Genomic DNA, 19,053 nt, shown 5'->3' with positions numbered 1-19,053 from the left:
CTTTGTTCTAAAGCCAATGAATGACCCCGATGTGGCCTGCTTTATCTGCCGGTCTGCTCGCCAGCGTGTGGCTTTTCCTTAAACTGGGACAGCTCTGAATTCCTTACTGCACACCGCTGCGGACACCAGTTTGGAGGGCATACCATTAAGCTGTTTTAATGTTTGCAAGTGCCAGTTCCCAGCTTTTCACTGCACTTCTTCGACCTGTCTGGTATCGGACACAATCCTTCGGGCGCTTGGACTTGTTACAATTGATTTTTTTTTAAACCTATGAACTTCCACAAAGGGAAATAATTTATGATAGTATGTAACCACAGTGTAAGGTTTGAATAAGTTGCCACTCACTTCATTACGTTTGTCTTTATAAATTTGCGTGGGTAAGTGTGGCAGGAAGGAAGCAGGGAGTACAACACACAGTTTAGTTCATGTGACCCAGGCGCGTGCACAGGACTTCGCTCCCCCTCCCACAAAGCAAAACAAGCCAAGAACATCAAAGCGACCGGCCGCTTTGATTCCATTTGCCAGCAGTTACTTCACACGCTGCAGGTCATAAACAGGACCATCTGCTCGTGAAACATGAACCTGTCTTTCCCCAACAAAAACGCCACAGAAATGCAGAGAGCTTGTTCTCCTTCTGCTCTGCTTTCCTGTCTACCCCTTCTTTCTTCTACTTTCTGGCCCTTTTCTCATGTTTCCTCTAATTTCACCGTTTTGCTACCTTTCTCTTCCATCCTTTGTCCCTCTTTTTCTATTCTGTTTTTTTCTTCCTTTGCACTGCTTTCCTCTCATTTTCTTCCTACTTCCTTTTCTGGCTTTCTCTCTCTCTGAGTCAAGGGCTGATAATGAAAATAAGCCCCGATCCCTACAAATGAGTGCAGACCTGCCAACACCGGCAGAAATTAGGTACTGTCTGGGCAGGCACTGGCAGGGAAAGCCATTCCATCGGATTAGCAGATATCAGCAATGGACAGGGCACTGTAGAAGGTTTGAAGTAGGCTGTGAGGGATTCGTAAATGTACCTAGTTAGTAGTAGATGGTGTGAAGGAAGATAACTGACTACAGGAAATATTGCCTTTAGTACTCTTCCTGCCACAGACGCTGCTTAAATGTGTAAGTCAAATTTTCATCCGCTCCTTCGGTCTGTCTCTTCTCTCTCTTTCTCTCTGCCCCCTATCTATTTATCAATCCTGTAGATCTAGCTATCGAAGTGAAATTATTCTCTGCAATTTTTACGATTAATCTAATGACCGTAAAAGGAAGCAGCTTCCGGAACTGTCTCTAAGACCATTTCCACCATAGCTATGAAGCTAGCGCTTCTGCAATTTACTTGGTGAGAACCTAGCATTTAATACACATGCAGCGCCGAGAAGCCTCAGAGAAACAGATCCTTGCGGAGTTTTTCGGGATGCTCTGAACTAGAACACTTCCAAGTATATGTCCAGGACAAAAGGCAGAATTGTACTGACCAGGTAGACGTCAGTGAATGTACTGACCTCTATGAGTCGTTCTGCCTATAGACTTCACAGAGGAGCTGAATTAGATTAGAATTCCGTTTCGCCCTCATGGCGCCATCCAGTGTAGAGAAGAAATAGTTATTTGCCCATTCACGCACCCCACTAACCATACGCACTGCGCATTCTGGCATGTTGTTGTGTTTGGTGAGGACTGATTGGGGTTTGAGATGCAGCCTGAAGTCATTACCGGATGACCCCTCTCAGAGCGCACTATTTCATTCCTCATATGAGCCGCTTCGAAACAGAGGCAGGCCAAGACCAGCAAAGACACCTCCGGCGAACCATGCAATCGGGGCAACCGCCATTTAAGAATTTGATATCTTAAAATGAGTGTTTCATTCTGATCTGGCACCCACTTGTCTTGGTAGCAGAGGGACCATAGCGTCCCTGGGGGGCATATTTACAAGCTACGTGCGCCGCCAGTATGTCACTTTTTCCCATATTAAAAGTGAGGGTCCGGCGGTGCAAGTGGCTTGTAAATAAGCCCCTTACTTTTCACAGAATCCCTACATTCCTCCTGGGCTTCCACACACGCAACACCCCCCCCCCCACACACACACGCAACCCCCCCCCCCACACACACGCAACCCCCCCCACACACACGCAACCTCCCCCACACACGCAACCTCCCCCACACACGAGCCGCTTCGAAACAGAGGCAGGCCAAGACCAGCAAAGACACCTCCGGCGAACCATGCAATCGGGGCAACCGCCATTTAAGAATTTGATATCTTAAAATGAGTGTTTCATTCTGATCTGGCACCCACTTGTCTTGGTGGCAGAGGGACCATAGCGTCCCTGGGGGGCATATTTACAAGCTAAGTGCGCCGCCAGTATGTCACTTTTTCCCATATTAAAAGTGAGGGTCCGGCGGCGCAAGTGGCTTGTAAATAAGCCCCTTACTTTTCACAGAATCCCTACATTCCTCCTGGGCTTCCACACACGCAACCCTCCACACACACGCAACCCTCCACACACACGCAACCCTCCCCACACACACGCAACCCTCCCCACACACACGCAACCCTCCCCACACACACGCAACCCTCCCCACACACACGCAACCCTCCCCACACACACGCAACCCTCCCCCACACACGCAACCCTCCCCCACACACGCAACCCTCCCCCACACACGCAACCCTCCCCCACACACGCAACCTCCCCCACACACGCAACCTCCCCCACACACGCAGCCTCCCCCACACACGCAGCCTCCCCCACACACGCAGCCTCCCCCACACACGCAGCCTCCCCCACACACGCAACCTCCCCCACACACGCAACCTCCCCCACACACGCAACCTCCCCCACACACGCAACCTCCCCCACACACGCAACCTCCCCCACACACGCAACCTCCCCCACACACGCAACCTCCCCCACACACGCAACCTCCCCCACACACGCAACCTCCCCCACACACGCAACCTCCCCCACACACGCAACCTCCCCCACACACGCAACCTCCCCCACACACGCAACCTCCCCCACACACGCAACCTCCCCCACACACGCAACCTCCCCCACACACGCAACCTCCCCCACACACGCAACCTCCCCCACACACGCAACCTCCCCCACACACGCAACCTCCCCCACACACGCAACCTCCCCCACACACGCAACCTCCCCCACACACGCAACCTCCCCCACACGCAACCTCCCCCCACACGCAACCTCCCCCCCACACGCAACCTCCCCCCCACACGCAACCTCCCCCCCACACGCAACCTCCCCCCACACGCAACCTCCCCCCCACACGCAACCTCCCCCCCACACGCAACCTCCCCCCCACACGCAACCCACACGCAACCTCCCCCCCACACGCAACCCACACGCAACCTCCCCCCCACACGCAACCCACACGCAACCTCCCCCCCACACGCAACCTCCCCCCACACGCAACCTCCCCCCACACGCAACCTCCCCCCACACGCAACCTCCCCCCACACGCAACCTCCCCCCACACGCAACCTCCCCCCACACGCAACCTCCCCCCACACACGCAACCTCCCCCCCACACACGCAACCTCCCCCCCACACACGCAACCTCCCCCCCACACACGCAACATCCCCCCCACACACGCAACCTCCCCCCCCACACGCAACCTCCCCCCCCCACACGCAACCTCCCCACACGCAACCCCCACACCCACGCAACCCCCCCACCCACGCAACCCCCCCACGCAACCTCCCCCCCACACACGCAACCTCCCCCCCACACACGCAACCTCCCCCCCACACACGCAACCTCCCCCCCACACACGCAACCTCCCCCCCACACACGCAACCCCCCCACACGCGCAACCCCCCCACACGCGCAACCCCCCCACACGCGCAACCCCCCCACACGCGCAACCCCCCCACACGCGCAACCCCCCCACACGCGCACCCCCCCACGCACGCACCCCCCCACACGCGCGCACCCCCCCACACGCGCAACCCTCCCACACACACACACACACGCACCCCCCCACACACACACACACACACGCACCCCCCACCCCCGCGCGCAACCCCCCCCCGCGCGCAACTCCCCCCCCGCAACCTATTTATCGCCCTCACTCTGTCTGTCGCCCTCACTCTATCGCCCCACCACAGCATCAATCTGTGCAACCATTCAACAACAACTGGTTCAAATATGTTCTCTCAATGTTTCAAGCTTTATTACAAATGTCACAAAAAGATGTTAATATGTCACTTCTGTTATTGGATTTTCGTCACAATAAAATACACTGAACATAATCTTTACAAAAGTTATTTGCAAAAGTTTAAGCTATTGCCATTATAAATTACAATAACTTTTAAGTATTAACTATTAAAAAAATAAAAGCCATTGTTATTTGTAATATCAATACATCTAAGTCACGTAAATACAACACATATTGCATTACAAATGCTATAGGTGTCACATTTGCTAAAGTTATAACTATTGCATTGTAAATGACGAAGCTATTAATTTCACTATTTTCAAAACCAACACAAATAAAATATTTGTCATTTACAATACCAATAGCTCAAACTTTCCTTTTGCAAGACCTATTGCATTGCAAATGCTTGTTATCAATTCATCTTAATGGTGCTTTGAATTCAGAGAGCAAACTTGTAAACCTAATCGTAACGCCTTGTGTTGCCATAAATTAAATCTTTGAGCACAAGTCGAGACTATTGGTATATCCACTTCAGGCACCGGGGCATTTTATTTATTTGAAGGTTTTTTGTGAAGCAGTGCATAAATGATGCATCCAAGTGGTAGGGAGCCAGGGGTGAGACTGCTCTTACTTGGCAGCATCAAAGGTGTTCTGCCAAGCCACACATAACCTATAATGTGAAATTAGGTCATTTTTCAATCATGTAGCACAATGATCACTTTATGCCTAATTAGCATATGTCCGTTTTGGCCACCTGACCGGCTAATGGTTCATGGAAAGATAGGGTGCACGAGGCCTAGATCTAGTATGCCCAGATTTGTAACGTGGGACCATAGTCCAAGGTGAAGAATGGAATTAAAAGTTTTTATCAAACTTAATAGCTACTCGTAGACCATGAGTTTCAGGGGAAGAAGCCTGCTGCAGGTTATCAGGTTGTCGAGGGAGGCAGATATCAAGTGCATAAGGATGATAATGGTAGGGGATGGTAGCATTGAAAATGCCCGTGGACAGTTTTGTGGACTATTCAAAGGGTCTTGAATTTTGATCTTTATCTTGAGAAGAAGCATGGCTTTGGACCCTTTGCAATTTTTCCAAAGCATTTTTTTCATTTCTTTGGTTCTAACAATTTGAGTAATCCAGACGAAACCACACAACGTTGAATCAGAGCAATTCTTTATTTTTTTGATGGGGTGGGACTTTGTTTCCTAGTGGGAGATTTAAATGATGTAATGCATTTTTGGCAATGACTTTTCCTTATTTGAAGGATGGATCCGTTTATTTAACTAGGAAAGAGGGTGATATTATGGTTTTACAGGGCCCACTAAAATATTTGTTGTTGTTTCATGTAGAATGGGGTGTTCGCCTTGTCTAGCCAGTAGGAGCACCAAGTAAACCTGTCAGTGTCCTCATGTGGTGGCTCTTCATATATTGTGCCTATGCAAGCCCCCAGGCATTTCATGAATCAAATGTTCTTGTCCCATGTATCTAAATATGGAGGGCCAGTAGTTTGTTTAAATAAAAATGATTTAGAATAAATAAGATTGCCTGCATAAAGTCAGAAGCCTCCAGAGAGGGATATCTCTACAGTGTGGTGTAACTAGACTTCAGATAATTTTCCAAATACAAAATTAAATTTTGGGAATAAGATGCATCATTTATATCATGAGTGACTATCTTCTCCACATTAAAAGGGGGGAGCTTGAAGCCCTCAATTTACTTCAAAGTGTATGTATAATGAAGAAGCCACCACTGAATTTCACACTAAGTAGTATGTTTTTACCTTGATACTTCTGCCTCCACTGTCCACATATGCTGTTCAGATTGAGAACAATACAAATCTGGTCCTTTTATATTTTTTTAACAGCTTTCTGCTGATCCAAACATTGTTATTGCCAAGATGGATGCCACTGCAAATGATGTGCCTTCTCCATATGAAGTCAGAGGGTAAGTAGACTCTTGCAAGCTGTGACTTGTGAAAACGTACTTACTTTCTTTTTAGGTTACACTAATGATGAGCAGCTGGAATCATTAATTTTAGGTTGCAGCCTACCAGACAGTGCAGCTGTCTGGTTTTCTAAAGATATCTTGGGGACATTGAGAAAGTGGACCTTTGGAATGCATTCCTCCTATTGCTTTCCATTGGCTTTGTGGTTTGTAACTCACATTTTCTGGCTTTCTGTTTGCTGGCTTCATGTGCTTTAGGCTGTCCAGCTCGACTTTGTCCCTCCTGTTGCCCAAATCTTGTTTACTGTATTGTTCCACAAACTCTTTCTGTAAACAGGTCTTTAAATCTTGTTCTTATCTTGTCACACTTGCTGGGCATTCAGAGACTGAGGTCAAATGTCTGGCTGTCTTCCACGGAGCTTAGTGGTTTCTTTCTGACTTCAAAGTGAAAGGATTTGTGACATTTATGCTAGGTACTGGGTGTCTCCTTTAGGAAGGCTGACAGTTCTTTTTTTTTTTTTCTAGCACACAACAATGTAAAAGTCTGTAAATGAACTGCTGACTATCAAATCAATGCATTGGATGATGACATGGTCACAGACTATCGTTTGTGGGCTGCATGCTTTTATCAGTAAAACTGTATGTTAGAGGAAATGTAATGGTTATTTCAATTCAAGATGTGCTGTCTGTGATGGTAGTATGCTACCATACAATGCATACTCCACACCACTCTACACCACTGCACGCCGATGCACTGTACCCCACACTACTCTACTATGCACCACTACACTCTGTGTCACTCCACCGTACTCTGCAACACTGCACTCTCGCCAAAGCACTCTACTATGTGCCACTCCACTGTATGCCAGTGCACTCTGTAAATCCTCTCTACCCACTCTAATCTACTCTGCACCACTTCACTCTACGCCAGTCTACTCTGCACCACTACACTCTACGCCGCTGCATTCTACACCATTGTACTGCCACTGCACTCTACTCCACCCTGTTCTACTCTGCATCATTGTACTCTGACATTGCTCTCCAAGTCAGTCTACTCTGCGCTACGGCACTCTACTCCAATGAACTCCATGCCACTCCACGCCGCTCTACTATATATCACTGCACTGTATAACCAAATACTCTACAACACTGCATTCCCTGCCACTGTACTTTTGTTTCTCCATTTTACGCCGCTGCACTCTACGCCAATCCACTCTAAGCCACTGAAATCTACTCTTAACCTACTCTATGCCCCTTTCAGTTTACACCACTATTCCATGGCACTCTACACCTATGTGTGCTACACCAATTTACTCAACCAGTACATTCTACCCTTCACAGCTGCACTCTGCAAGTCTACCCTGCATAGCGCCACTTAACTCGATGCCACTCTGCATCGCTCCATGCTATGCCAGTGTACTCTACGCCAATCCACTCTGTGGCATTACTGCACTCTACGCCAATGCAGTCTACTACTCTGCATCACTCTACATTAGTGCCCTCTACACCACTCAACTCTGCACCACTCTACTCCAGTGCACTCTAAGCCAATGAACTCTAGGCTACTCTACTCCAGTGCACTGTACGCCACTTTAGGTCAATGAACTCTGCTATTCTGCGTCACTCTACTCTATGCCAATGCACTCTACGCCACTCTGCATCACTCTACTCCAGTGCACTTTACTACTCTACCTCATTCTACTCCAGTGAACTCTATGCCACACTATTCTGCATTGATCTACTTTAAACCACTCTGCTCTGCCCCACTCTGCCTTACGCCACTACTCTGTCTCACTCTGCCCTGCACCACTCCTCTGTCTCACTCTTCCCTGCACCACTCCACTCTCTGGCACTCCAGTCTTCGACTCTGCCCTCTATGCCACTACTCTGTCCCACTCTCCCCTGCACCACACCATGCCACTACTCTGTCCCACTCTGCCCTGCACCGCACCACTTCCCTCTACGCCACTACTGTCCCACATTGCCCTGCACAACTCCACTCTACGCCACTCTCTGGTTCTCCAGTCTTCAAAGCTGCACTCTACGCCACTACTCTGTCCCACTCTGCCCTGCACCACTTCACTCTACGCCACTACTCTGTCCCACATTGCCGTGAGTACAGTAGCTTTGCATTGTACTCTTCGCTAATCCACTCTAAGCCACTACACTGTACTCTGAAACAATCTACTCTACGGCAGTGCAGTCTATGCCACTCTACCCCACTCTACGCTATTCATTATCGCTGCACACTACAACAATGCTCTGTTCATCACTTTACTCAAAATAAATAAACTGTGTCACTGCACTTCATGACAAGCTACTCTGCACTCTGTTGCGGGCACTCTGTCCCAAACGAATCTAATGTGCACCTCACTCGGACACTGTGCTCTATGCATCTTCACTCTGCGCCTCTACTCCATGCCACTATGCATCACTGCACTCACCAGCACTCCGGTCTGGGCCACTCCACACTGATCTACTCTCTGGCACTCTGGTCATCTGTCCTGCAAGACTCCACTCTCTGGCACTCCAGTCTTCAACTCGGTCCCACTCTGCCCTGAACCACTTCATGCCACTACTCTGTCCTACATTGCCCTGCACCACTCCACGCCACTACTCTGTCCTACATTGCCCTGCACCACTCCACGCTACTCTCTGGCACTTCAGTCTTTAATGCTGCACTTTACGCCACTACTCTCTCCCACATTGCCCTGCACCACTCCACTCTACGCCACTTTCTGGCACTCCAGTCTTCAACGCTGCAGTCTACGCCACTACTCTGTTCCACTCTGTTCTGCACCACTTCACGCCTCTACTCTGTCCCACACCACTACAATCTACGCCAATCTCTGGCACTCCAGGCCTCAACGCTGCACTCTACGCCACTACTCTGTCCCACTCTGCGCTGCACTCTACGCCACTACTCTGTCCCACATTGCCCTGCACCACTCTACGGCACTCCAGTCTTCAACGCTGCACTCTACGCCACTACTCTGTCCTGTACCACACCACTCTACGCCACTACTCTGTCCCTCTCTGCCCTGCACCACTCCACACCACTCTATTTTATACAGCTGCACTACACACCAATGGGCATTATACCACTTTACTCAAAACCAGCACCCTCCAAGCCACTGCACTGACACTATTCTTCAGCACTGTACTCTGTACCTCTGCACTACACTGTGCCACTCTGTGCACCGGCACTTGATGCTGCTGCATCACTCTATGCCCCTACACTACTCAATGCTCTTACTCTCTACCCTTGCACTCCAGTGCCTCTACACTATTCTATGCCACTCTGTCCCTGTACTGTGTGCCTCTCCGCCGCTCTGCTTTACGCCGCTCTACAGTAGTCACCGCTCTGCTCTAAAATGTTTGTTTGATCTGTTTTTTGATTTTTGCAGTAAAATAAATACAGTACAGTACAGCACATGCATGAGTAATTTATGTACGCAGGGTTAACATAGGTATCAATACAGCAGTTAACCATGTTTGAAACTCTACAGGTGACTAGAGTCTGTGATAAACCAATACCATGACTTAAAATACAGTTTGGTTCACCTGAGTGGCCTATACCCATATTCCTTCTACGCTCCAGCAGTCCCACACCTTTAAATGAAATTCAAGTTTTTTTGTCTCAAGGTGAGGCCTCTGCCTCTGGCCTAGAGCCTCTGTGGTAAATAAATAAATAATACCCTATTTTTGACTAGACTTATAGCATAACAGATAGCTCAATAAATAAGAGTCAAGATTCGAGGTAGTAGGAGTTTCTGCAGGTTTATTACAGCATAAGGACAGGATCAGGACAACCTGCATAGGAACAGAATGACAGGGCCCAGCAGGACAACTGGGGCCCAGCAGGGGAAAAGAGGCCCAGCAGCTGCTGGGGCTAGGTCTGGGATGAGCGCTGGGATGAGCGCGCTAACATTTAATAACAAAACATTGACTTATATACATAGCGCAAACACATAGCATTACATTGCAGTGGGCGTAACAGTAGGTGGAGTAGAAGGCGTGACGCGTAGCAGTCGCGAGAGATAACAGTAAAAAGAGGTGTAACTGGGAGTTTACTTAGACATGTGATGGAAAACGTAACAGAATATGTCATGAATGGGCGGAAACATTGGAGGGGGCTACCTAAGGAGCCGGGACCTCTAACCTAATGGTGCGCGAAAACTAGCAATGACGTGTTACTAGGAGAAGCTGGGGGCTACGAACTCTGTGCTAGGAGCAGAGACTAGAGTCTGGAGGGTCGGAGCGACATGTACCTAAACCCTATCTGGTATCTACTGTTTAGGGAACATGTTGATATAAACTAGAAGTCATGAGGGGAAAAGCTAACTTGATTCTAAGACTGGACCATGCATTATTCTACATGTAGTGCGTGATGAAGAATACTAAATGACCATTAAATACAGTATTTCTCTAACATGGAGACGAGAAGGCTAGACAATGACGGAAACTATTGATGCAGTTCAGTAGCTTAGGAATGCAGAGGAGGAGGACTGAACTGATAGCAGGAACCATAACATACTTTTGGCAGACTCAGAGGCAGAGCCGGGGTGCACCGGGCACTGCAAGGCAGGAAGTAAGTGAAGGGTCGAGGATACAGGTGGGGGCTGTATCGCTCCTCAGCGAGGCTTTCAGGAGACAGGAGCTGAATCTGTGGTCCGGGCCCTTTTGAGGCCTGGAAACGGGGACTTTATAATTGAATAACGTGCACACTGAGAAACGTGGCAACATTACTTACATAGGCCTGATATTCGTAGTATTCACGAGGACTGGAAAATAACATACCAGAGGTGGACACAACTGTAATTGCGTCTTTAATCAGAAATGGGGAATAACATATGCATATTGGTCATGCACACATAACATATGATGGATGAGGCGTAGGGACACAGAACATGGCAAAATTTACTTTTCCACATTCCCTCCTTGTCACTACGTTTCCATCAGGAAACATCAATATTCATGATACCGTCTATCATTTCATACAGTACCATTTGCTCGTCTCGAATTGTCTTGGAGCGGGATTTAGAACAGGGCTTGGGACTAGGAATACAAGAGGTAGCACACATGCTGCAAATCGCAGGGCCACATTGTATACAGAGGCAGCAGCTAAATATGATCGCTACTGCAATACCTAAAAAGGACAGGACTTTCCATCCCCATGCGGAAATTATATTCCAGAACCAACCGGACCATGTCCAGGTGCCTAGATCTTGGTGTAACAGATGGGCAATTTTATGGAGTCTGGTTATAGCTGAATAAACAGACGGCGCGTTATTTGGAATGAAAATACAACAACTGGATCCGAGAACTCTACAGGCCCCGCCCCTATCGGCCAGTATGACGTCAAGGACGAGACGATTCTGTAAAACGACAATTCTCATAAAGGATTGTTCTTCGGTTAAGTTACCTAGAGCGGAGGCAGTCTCATCTACTACTGCTTCAAGGGTTCTTGTTAACCTACGGATTAGCTTACTATTTACAACTGTACCTAAATAAGGGAACACACCTTTATCTATATCAATGAATTGCTCTGCGGCGGTTTCAGTATAATCGACAATCGGGAGATTTCTCTTGTGTCTAGTGTGTACTAAGAAAGAATTCCTATGATAGTCAGGTGGGGCTAGAAAAACAGGTGGCAGTAGGAAAGCAATGTAACAGGTTCCCTCCCAATCGAGGGGCAGACGGACATATGCAGTTTGACCACAAATAAAATAAGAATGACGTGAAGCTTTGAAAATAGATTTCCCACTGTCACTATATTGGATAACAGTAGTACATTCACTATGACCTATGTGTACAGACCCATAACTACGGACACATAATTCGCCTTTGACTGGTAGTACTGAAATAGCAGGTAAGTCTGGAGTAGTATCAGACTGAACATTCAGAACCATGAAATTCGACGAATAATTACCTAAATTATATACTTCGTTTTCTAAATCTAAACCTGTTCTGTGGGGGAGACCTTGCTTGTCTGGGAAACATGTACTGTTAAGAAAAGACATATCTGTTGAGGATGACGTTAACGTGGACCATGCTCCACACGAACCATTGTGTGAGAATGGATAAGGAAAGAGTGGCAGAACTCCCTTCGGTGTCTGGAAAGGGGGGAGTCGACCACACACCCAACAATTAGTGGCATTGCTGGTCTGGTGTGAATAATGTAACATACGGATAAATGTGTTATTACGCATGGCGAGGCGGTATGCATATTCGTGAGGAGGCAGATCACTAAACGTGTGCTCTACTGTAGCATGAGCAGACATATTTACATGAGGAACTGAAAAACACAGATAGAAAGCATAGCTGGTGCAGGAAATCATTATGCTGAGAAATAATATGAAACTCAGAAAAACGATACATTTGATTGAACTTTGACTGACTCTCTCACTATGGGGGTCTATTTTATACATGTCAGAAACAGTCTAACCGTTTCACCTAGGGGAGGACTTATACAATCAAACTGGCTGACTTATTAGACCTGAGCTTTAACTTATACTCTTGTTGCGGAGTTTTCTCTAACAAGGGAGGGGTTGTAATAATGTCTTGTGCGGGACAGTCCTTTAAAACAATGTTCTGGCAATCCTTCGAATCCTGGGAAATGTTCTTGGAAATGTTTTTGAAGACTGGTTTCGATCCTTTGAAAAGTTTTACATGAGAAAGGTGGACCCACCCCTTCCTGCCTTCCAACTTGACGGCAGTTCGGGTGGTCAAGAGGACCTGACGTGGCTCCTTCCAACGTGGTTCCAGCGGACTTGATCTGTCAAAATTTCTGATCATCACAAGGGAGCCTGGAACGACCTCGTGCGGTGCCACCTCGGTATTGTCTGGAAATGCGGCGGCAACCTGTGAACGACATGAGTTGAGGGCAGACATCAAGGAAGCTAGGTAATCTGTCAGCATATTACATGAAACATCGGTAATACTTCGGGGTCTAGGAGTACCCCACATATTAGGGGGGCGGCCGAAAACGACCTCATACGGGGACAGACCTGATCTGGAATGTGCGACCATACGCATATAAAATAAAGCGACTGGCAAAGCTACTAACCAGTCCACACCCTTGTCTTTACATATTTTTGCTATACGGATTTTCAGAGTCTGATTATGCCTTTCGACTAGTCCAGCTGCTTCTGGATGGCGTACACAATGGAACTTCCACTGGTACCCTAACAACAGGGAAACGTGTTTCATGAGTTCAGATGAGAATGGCTGGCCGTTATCAGAATATACGACTCTAGGGAGTCCATATCTAGGGAAAAATTCACGAACCAACTGCTTGGCAGTGGTCGCGGCTGTGTAATCTGGGACTGGATATGCTTCTGTCCATCTGGACAAAGCGCATACTACTACAAGGACATACTTGAAACCTCGACATCGCTCCATCTGAATATAATCCATCTGGAGGACCTCAAAAGGGTGGTCAGGGGGCTGGAAACCACCTTGTTCCACCGGGACACTTTTACCTGGATTAAACTGACAACATATCATACAGGTACGGACTTTCTGCTTGGCTGCAGCTCGTAAATGCTTGTTGAACCAAATGTTCTGGATACTGTCTAACATAGCTTTTTCTCCTAAATGTGCTGGACTATGTGCGGTATTGATAATGACTTGAACCATAGAATCGGGGAGAAACCATGTGGCTCTACCCTTCGTTAACCATCCTTGATCTGTCTGGACCCCTCCTTGTTCAGACCATTTCTTGATTTCATCGGGGGTAGCATGTAACTGTATATCTATGACATCTTGTGTAGGGTCCTTAACTGTCATGCATGTAATCGGATCTGGAGTATGTGTCAGATTAACTGGAATGTCTGGAGTTTGTGCTGTAAGCTTGGCTGTACGGTCTGCTAGATCATTACCTTGGGAAATAATGTCAGTGACTTTCGTATGTGCTTTGCATTTCATGATAGCAATAGATGTCGGTAAATGTATGGCATCTAACAGGGCTTGAATAAGGAGACCATGCTGAATCTTGGTTCCATGAGAAGTCATAAAACCTCTCTCCTGCCAGAGCACTCCGAAGTCGTGTACAACTCCAAATGCGTAACGTGAATCTGTGTAAACATTAACCTTCAGGTTCTTGGCATGTATACAGGCTTGTGTCAGAGCGACTAGCTCTGCTGCTTGAGCGGACAGAGTATCAATACGGTGTGTTTCAATAACTTCAGTGTCAGTAGTCACTGCATACGCGGCGACTAGTTCTCCTGTACTAGTTCTCATACATGAACCATCCACATAAAGTGTCAGGTCGGGATCTGGTAACGGAATGTCTGTCAGGTCTTGTATTGGCTTTGTCGTAATGTTAACTACTTCCACACAATCATGTGGGTCTGGATTTGAATTAACTGATGGTAACAGTGTAGCGGGATTCAGGACGTTGCAGCGTCTAATTTCTGTGTGTGGCTGGAACAGTGTCAATTCATAACCTGTTAAACGTGCAATTGTCAAGTGCTGAGTTTGTGTTCGGTTTAAAAGAACTTCTACTGAATGTGGGACCTGTACTGTCAGGGAATGTCCTAAAACTATGGAATCACTTTGTCTGATAGCTAGTGCTGTGGCTGCAACTGACTTGAGGCACGCAGGCAACGCCTGGGCGACTGGATCTAATGTGCTCGAAAAATAAGCACAGGGCTTGTATTGACCTGCTTGATCTTGTGTGAGGACAGATAATGCTGTACCTTCGCGTTCTGTAACGAAAAGTGTAAAAGGCTTACTGTAGTTCGGTGTAGCTAGAACTGGAGCTTGACATAGGGCTTTCTTTAACTCGTTAAAACTAAGTGTATGGTCAGATGTCCAAGGGAGGACAGTCGATACGGCTGCCTCCTGTGTCGTTAACTGTATCAGTGGCTTGGCTAGGAATGCATACTGGGGAATCCATTGTCTACAATAAGAAGTAAGGCCGATAAAGGCACGTACCTCCTTCTGGGTTCTGGGCTGGGGAAGACTCGCTATTAACTGGATACGGTCGGGTGTCAACTGCCTACCCCTCTTGGACAGCAAGTGTCCTAAGTATACCACTTGCTGGACACAGAATTGAAGCTTCGAAGGTGACACCTTGTGCCCCATCTCGGCTAGAAAATACAGAACTGTAAGTGATGCTCGCTCGCAAGCACGTTCAGAACGGGCTGTGATCAGTAGATCATCGACATACTGGAGCAGGGCAGTGTCAGTTGGCATGTGAATGTTGTCTAGTTGTCTCTTGAGTGCTTGACTGTAAATACTAGGGCTTTCTGTGAAACCTTGAGGAGCGCGTGTAAACATATAGCTCCTTCCATTTAAACAGAATCCGAAAAGAAACTGGCTGTCTGGATGAATTGGAACACTAAAAAATGCATTCTTGAGGTCTATGACAGTGAAAAACATGGCTTCGGAATCAATGGCTGTTAACAGGGAAGAAATGTCTGGGACGACTGGGTACTGAGGAATAATACATTTATTAAGCTCTCGTAAATCAATCACTAATCGATATACTGGGGGTGCATTCGGATCAGTACGTTTCATGACTGGAATGATCGGAGAATTGCATACATTGGAGTCAGTTTCTACAACTACTCCTTGAGCCATGAGCTCGTCAATAATTTTGGATAAGGCTGCTACAGCCTCAGGTGGCAATCTGTACTGCCTGATTCGTGGTAACACTACACCTGGTTTGAGAGTCACACGATAGGGTGTGATTTGCATGTAACCTACATCAGTTGGACCTTGCGCCCATAAATGCTGCGGAACATTAGACAATCTTGAATCAAAATCTCGTAATACATAGTGACCCTTAAAGTCACGTAGGAACAGACGTATTCCCTCTGGGGAACAGCAAATAACTGCACCTAATTCTTTCAATGTCTTAATGCCTAATAGATTTTCTGGACATGACTTAGTAAGTAACAGATCAGTAGTACGGGACAATGGACCTACTTCTAGAGTAACTGGCTTAGATATTTCATTAACTATGGGTTTTCCTGAAAATCCAAGGGAAACATTTCTTGAGCCTGAGAGCGGAGCCCCTGGAACTTCGGCGTGACTAATTGTGGTCCTACTTGCCCCTGTATCGATCAAAAACTTTCTGTCTTTCCCTAATACTTGACTGTGAACATAGGGACCTTCTTGATCTACAGGTATCTCGATGAGAGGCAAGCCTACCTCCCTCTCTAGGCTGTTTCATGAATACTGCTGGTACTCTGGATACTCGGACTGTGCATACTGGTACATCTGCGATGTAACGTGCTGTGTTGCAGCAATAGGCTGCGGTACTGTAACTGTCTGTGGTGCATTCTGTGACTGAGGAGTCTGTGAAACTTGTTCTTGTCTCGGCGGACGTGGTCTTTCTTTAGTCTTACCAGTAGCTATGTTGTGTTTCAGAACTGCACACTCGTTTATAAAATGACCTGGCTGTTTACAATAATTGCAGTTCCCTTTAACGGGAGCTGCAGGATGACTGGCTTGATTCGGACCTCTCTTCTGACTGTCTTGAGGAATAGACTGTGCAACTAGCACTTTCATTTTCGTGTCTTTCATACGTTTTCTTTCGTGTTCTTGCTCTTCTCTAATTCTATTCTGGTGATACTGAAGCATCTGGAGCATCTGGGACGGAGTATTTGCTTGCCAGGTGCTTTCGACTTTCAAAACTCGGTTTTTAATTTGTGGACTTGAATTCTCGACTAATTTGGTAACGAAAAGATGAGGGTATGACTCACTACTTGTCTTGAGACCACTGTTAATACTGAAACATTTCTCAAATCTAGAATAAAAATCACTAATATCCTCATCTTGTTTCTGTTTACAGGCTGAGATTGCATCCCAGTCTTCTTTCCTAGTTGTCAATAATCTGGGTAAAACTTGAATCAATAATTCTGGTAATTCTTTACATTTATCTCCGAGACCGGTACCTGGTACTCGTGCCTTGTCTTCAGCTTCTAGAGCTGCCCAATCAATCTTTTTCTCTCCCACCTCCCATTCTTTTTCCTTTAACTTTTCATACACCCCTGTGGGCAGCAGGACCTTTAACATTTTAATGATATCTGGGTAAGTGTATTCTCCCATACGGAGCATGTCCTTTAATTCTCTATGGAACCCCGCTGGATCTTTGTCGTGACAGGGGATTAATTTCTTCATTTCAAGAAGTTCCATCTTTGATATCGGAGTGTATACAAACACTCGTTGCATTACGCCACCCGCCCCTTGGACTGGGTGGACTTCTCGTAGCGGATTCTGTCTGTCTATGTAGAATGGTTTACTTTCTGGGGGTGAGACATGAACAAAATGCGGGTTCAGGAACGTTCTATACTTGTGGCGCTGTTCTAGAATGACACTAATTAAATCGGTACCTAGACCTCTCCATCTGTACTGGAGTAACTCGTTCAGGATATCATGTAACGGGCCTGGATCAGAATGTTGACCCTCATACAGAGTAATGAGGTGTTGGATCATATACATACCCACCAGTCGTTGCTCGGCTGGGGGCAGTTTCAGAAACATTTGTGCCACTATTTCGTCTGGAAAAGTGGTAGAATCAGTAATCCATCGGACTGCTGATCGGGCTAGTTCTTGTTCATGCATAGTACTTAGTTCACTGTAACCGACTCGTGATTTCAGGATGTGATCGGTAGCTTGAAATACTTGTTCTAGGGAACCTTGTTCTGGTGCTAGATGATGAAAAATAGACTTAGGTTCTAGACGTAAATGGCGATCTGGAAATCTGGATTTTCCTACATACGCTATTCTGGCGGGATTCTCGTCTTCCTCTTCAGGATCAGAGATACTTTCTTTCTCGCTTACTTGTGCTGCTTTACGCTGTTCGTGTAACCTTATTATTTCTTTACGAATTTTCTTGTACATACTTTCCATGGCACTAATGGTCTTGTGCTTACCCTCGGCTATATTATCACTCCACCTTGTTAGAATTCTCATTTCGGCGGGATCTTTAGACGGGTAATCTTGTTCTCTTATTAGACAATTGATCAGGAACTTTAATACCATGAGCTGAATCTCGGCTTTCCTTTGAGACATAATCTCGCCAATACTTTCTGGATCATCCCCTGTACGGATGAAACGATATATTCTGTCTAGATCTTCTTTCATATTTGGTAAGGTGACTAGATACTCGGTCACCCTTCTTACGCGTACGGAATACAAAACCATATTATACTCGCCTGGGACTGTGTCATAGACACATTCGGCAAGGGCTTGTCTGATTTCTGTAACAGACTTATTACTTTTAGGAGTACGCTGTGATGCTTGAGCATGTAATTCGAGTGCTGATAAACGCTTGTGTGGCGGCGGGGTTTGAGGAGGACCTCCTCCTGCGGCCCCTATACTAGAATCGTCGACTGACATTCTTCGTGCTTGCAGGGTCGGTAATTGTAACGTGGGCTGAACTTGTATGGCAGGCTGACCCGGGGGTACCGTAACAGGTACTCCGGTGTCTGGAGGAACGGGAAGTGCCTGATTTACAGGGACAGGTGGAGCGCGAACTGGATTTGCATATTCTGGAACTGTGTCGTCCAAATAGGACGAAATAAAAATATCAGCTGCGGTCGGTTTGTGACGTAGCTTGGTCGGAACTAATGGTGGCGGGAAATTACTGGGTGCCTCTGGGGTCGCTTTTGGCAAACCTTCGGCAAGGAGAGGATACATACCCTTAATAAGGGCATGCCTCTGTCTGTCTGACTGTTCGACTTTGACTTGTTCACCTATCTCGATTAATTCTCTTTCTTGGGCTCGTTCTTGGGATTCTCTACTTAACTCTGACTTTCTGACTTCCTTTTCCGTTCTTCTATGCGCTTCCTTACGCCATAACTCGATGGCATCTTTCTGTGACTGTCTGGCTTTCTTTTTCCATAATGCTTCTTCTACTCGCATGATACATTCGGCATCCCATGTACCCGATACGGGCCATCTATACTTTTCTTCTAACTGTTTGG

The 19,053-nt window shown here is 46.9% G+C and overlaps 1 protein-coding gene across 1 annotated transcript in view; it reads left to right on the top strand.

Moving 5' to 3' along the window:
* The window catches only part of PDIA3 (protein disulfide isomerase family A member 3), a 94,185-nt gene that overhangs the window by 58,474 nt on the left and 16,658 nt on the right, over positions 1-19,053 (top strand). Inside the window, exon 11 of the mRNA XM_078683283.1 lies at positions 6,033-6,112. Within this exon, the coding sequence (XP_078539409.1) occupies positions 6,033-6,112 (80 nt within the window). The remainder of the gene's footprint in view (positions 1-6,032; positions 6,113-19,053) is intronic.

This window comes from Lissotriton helveticus, chromosome 3_1 (assembly GCF_964261635.1).
Source record: "Lissotriton helveticus chromosome 3_1, aLisHel1.1, whole genome shotgun sequence".
Taxonomy (NCBI): domain Eukaryota; kingdom Metazoa; phylum Chordata; class Amphibia; order Caudata; family Salamandridae; genus Lissotriton; species Lissotriton helveticus.
Note: the sequence above shows the minus strand (reverse complement) of the source record. Positions and strands in the feature narration are given on the sequence as shown.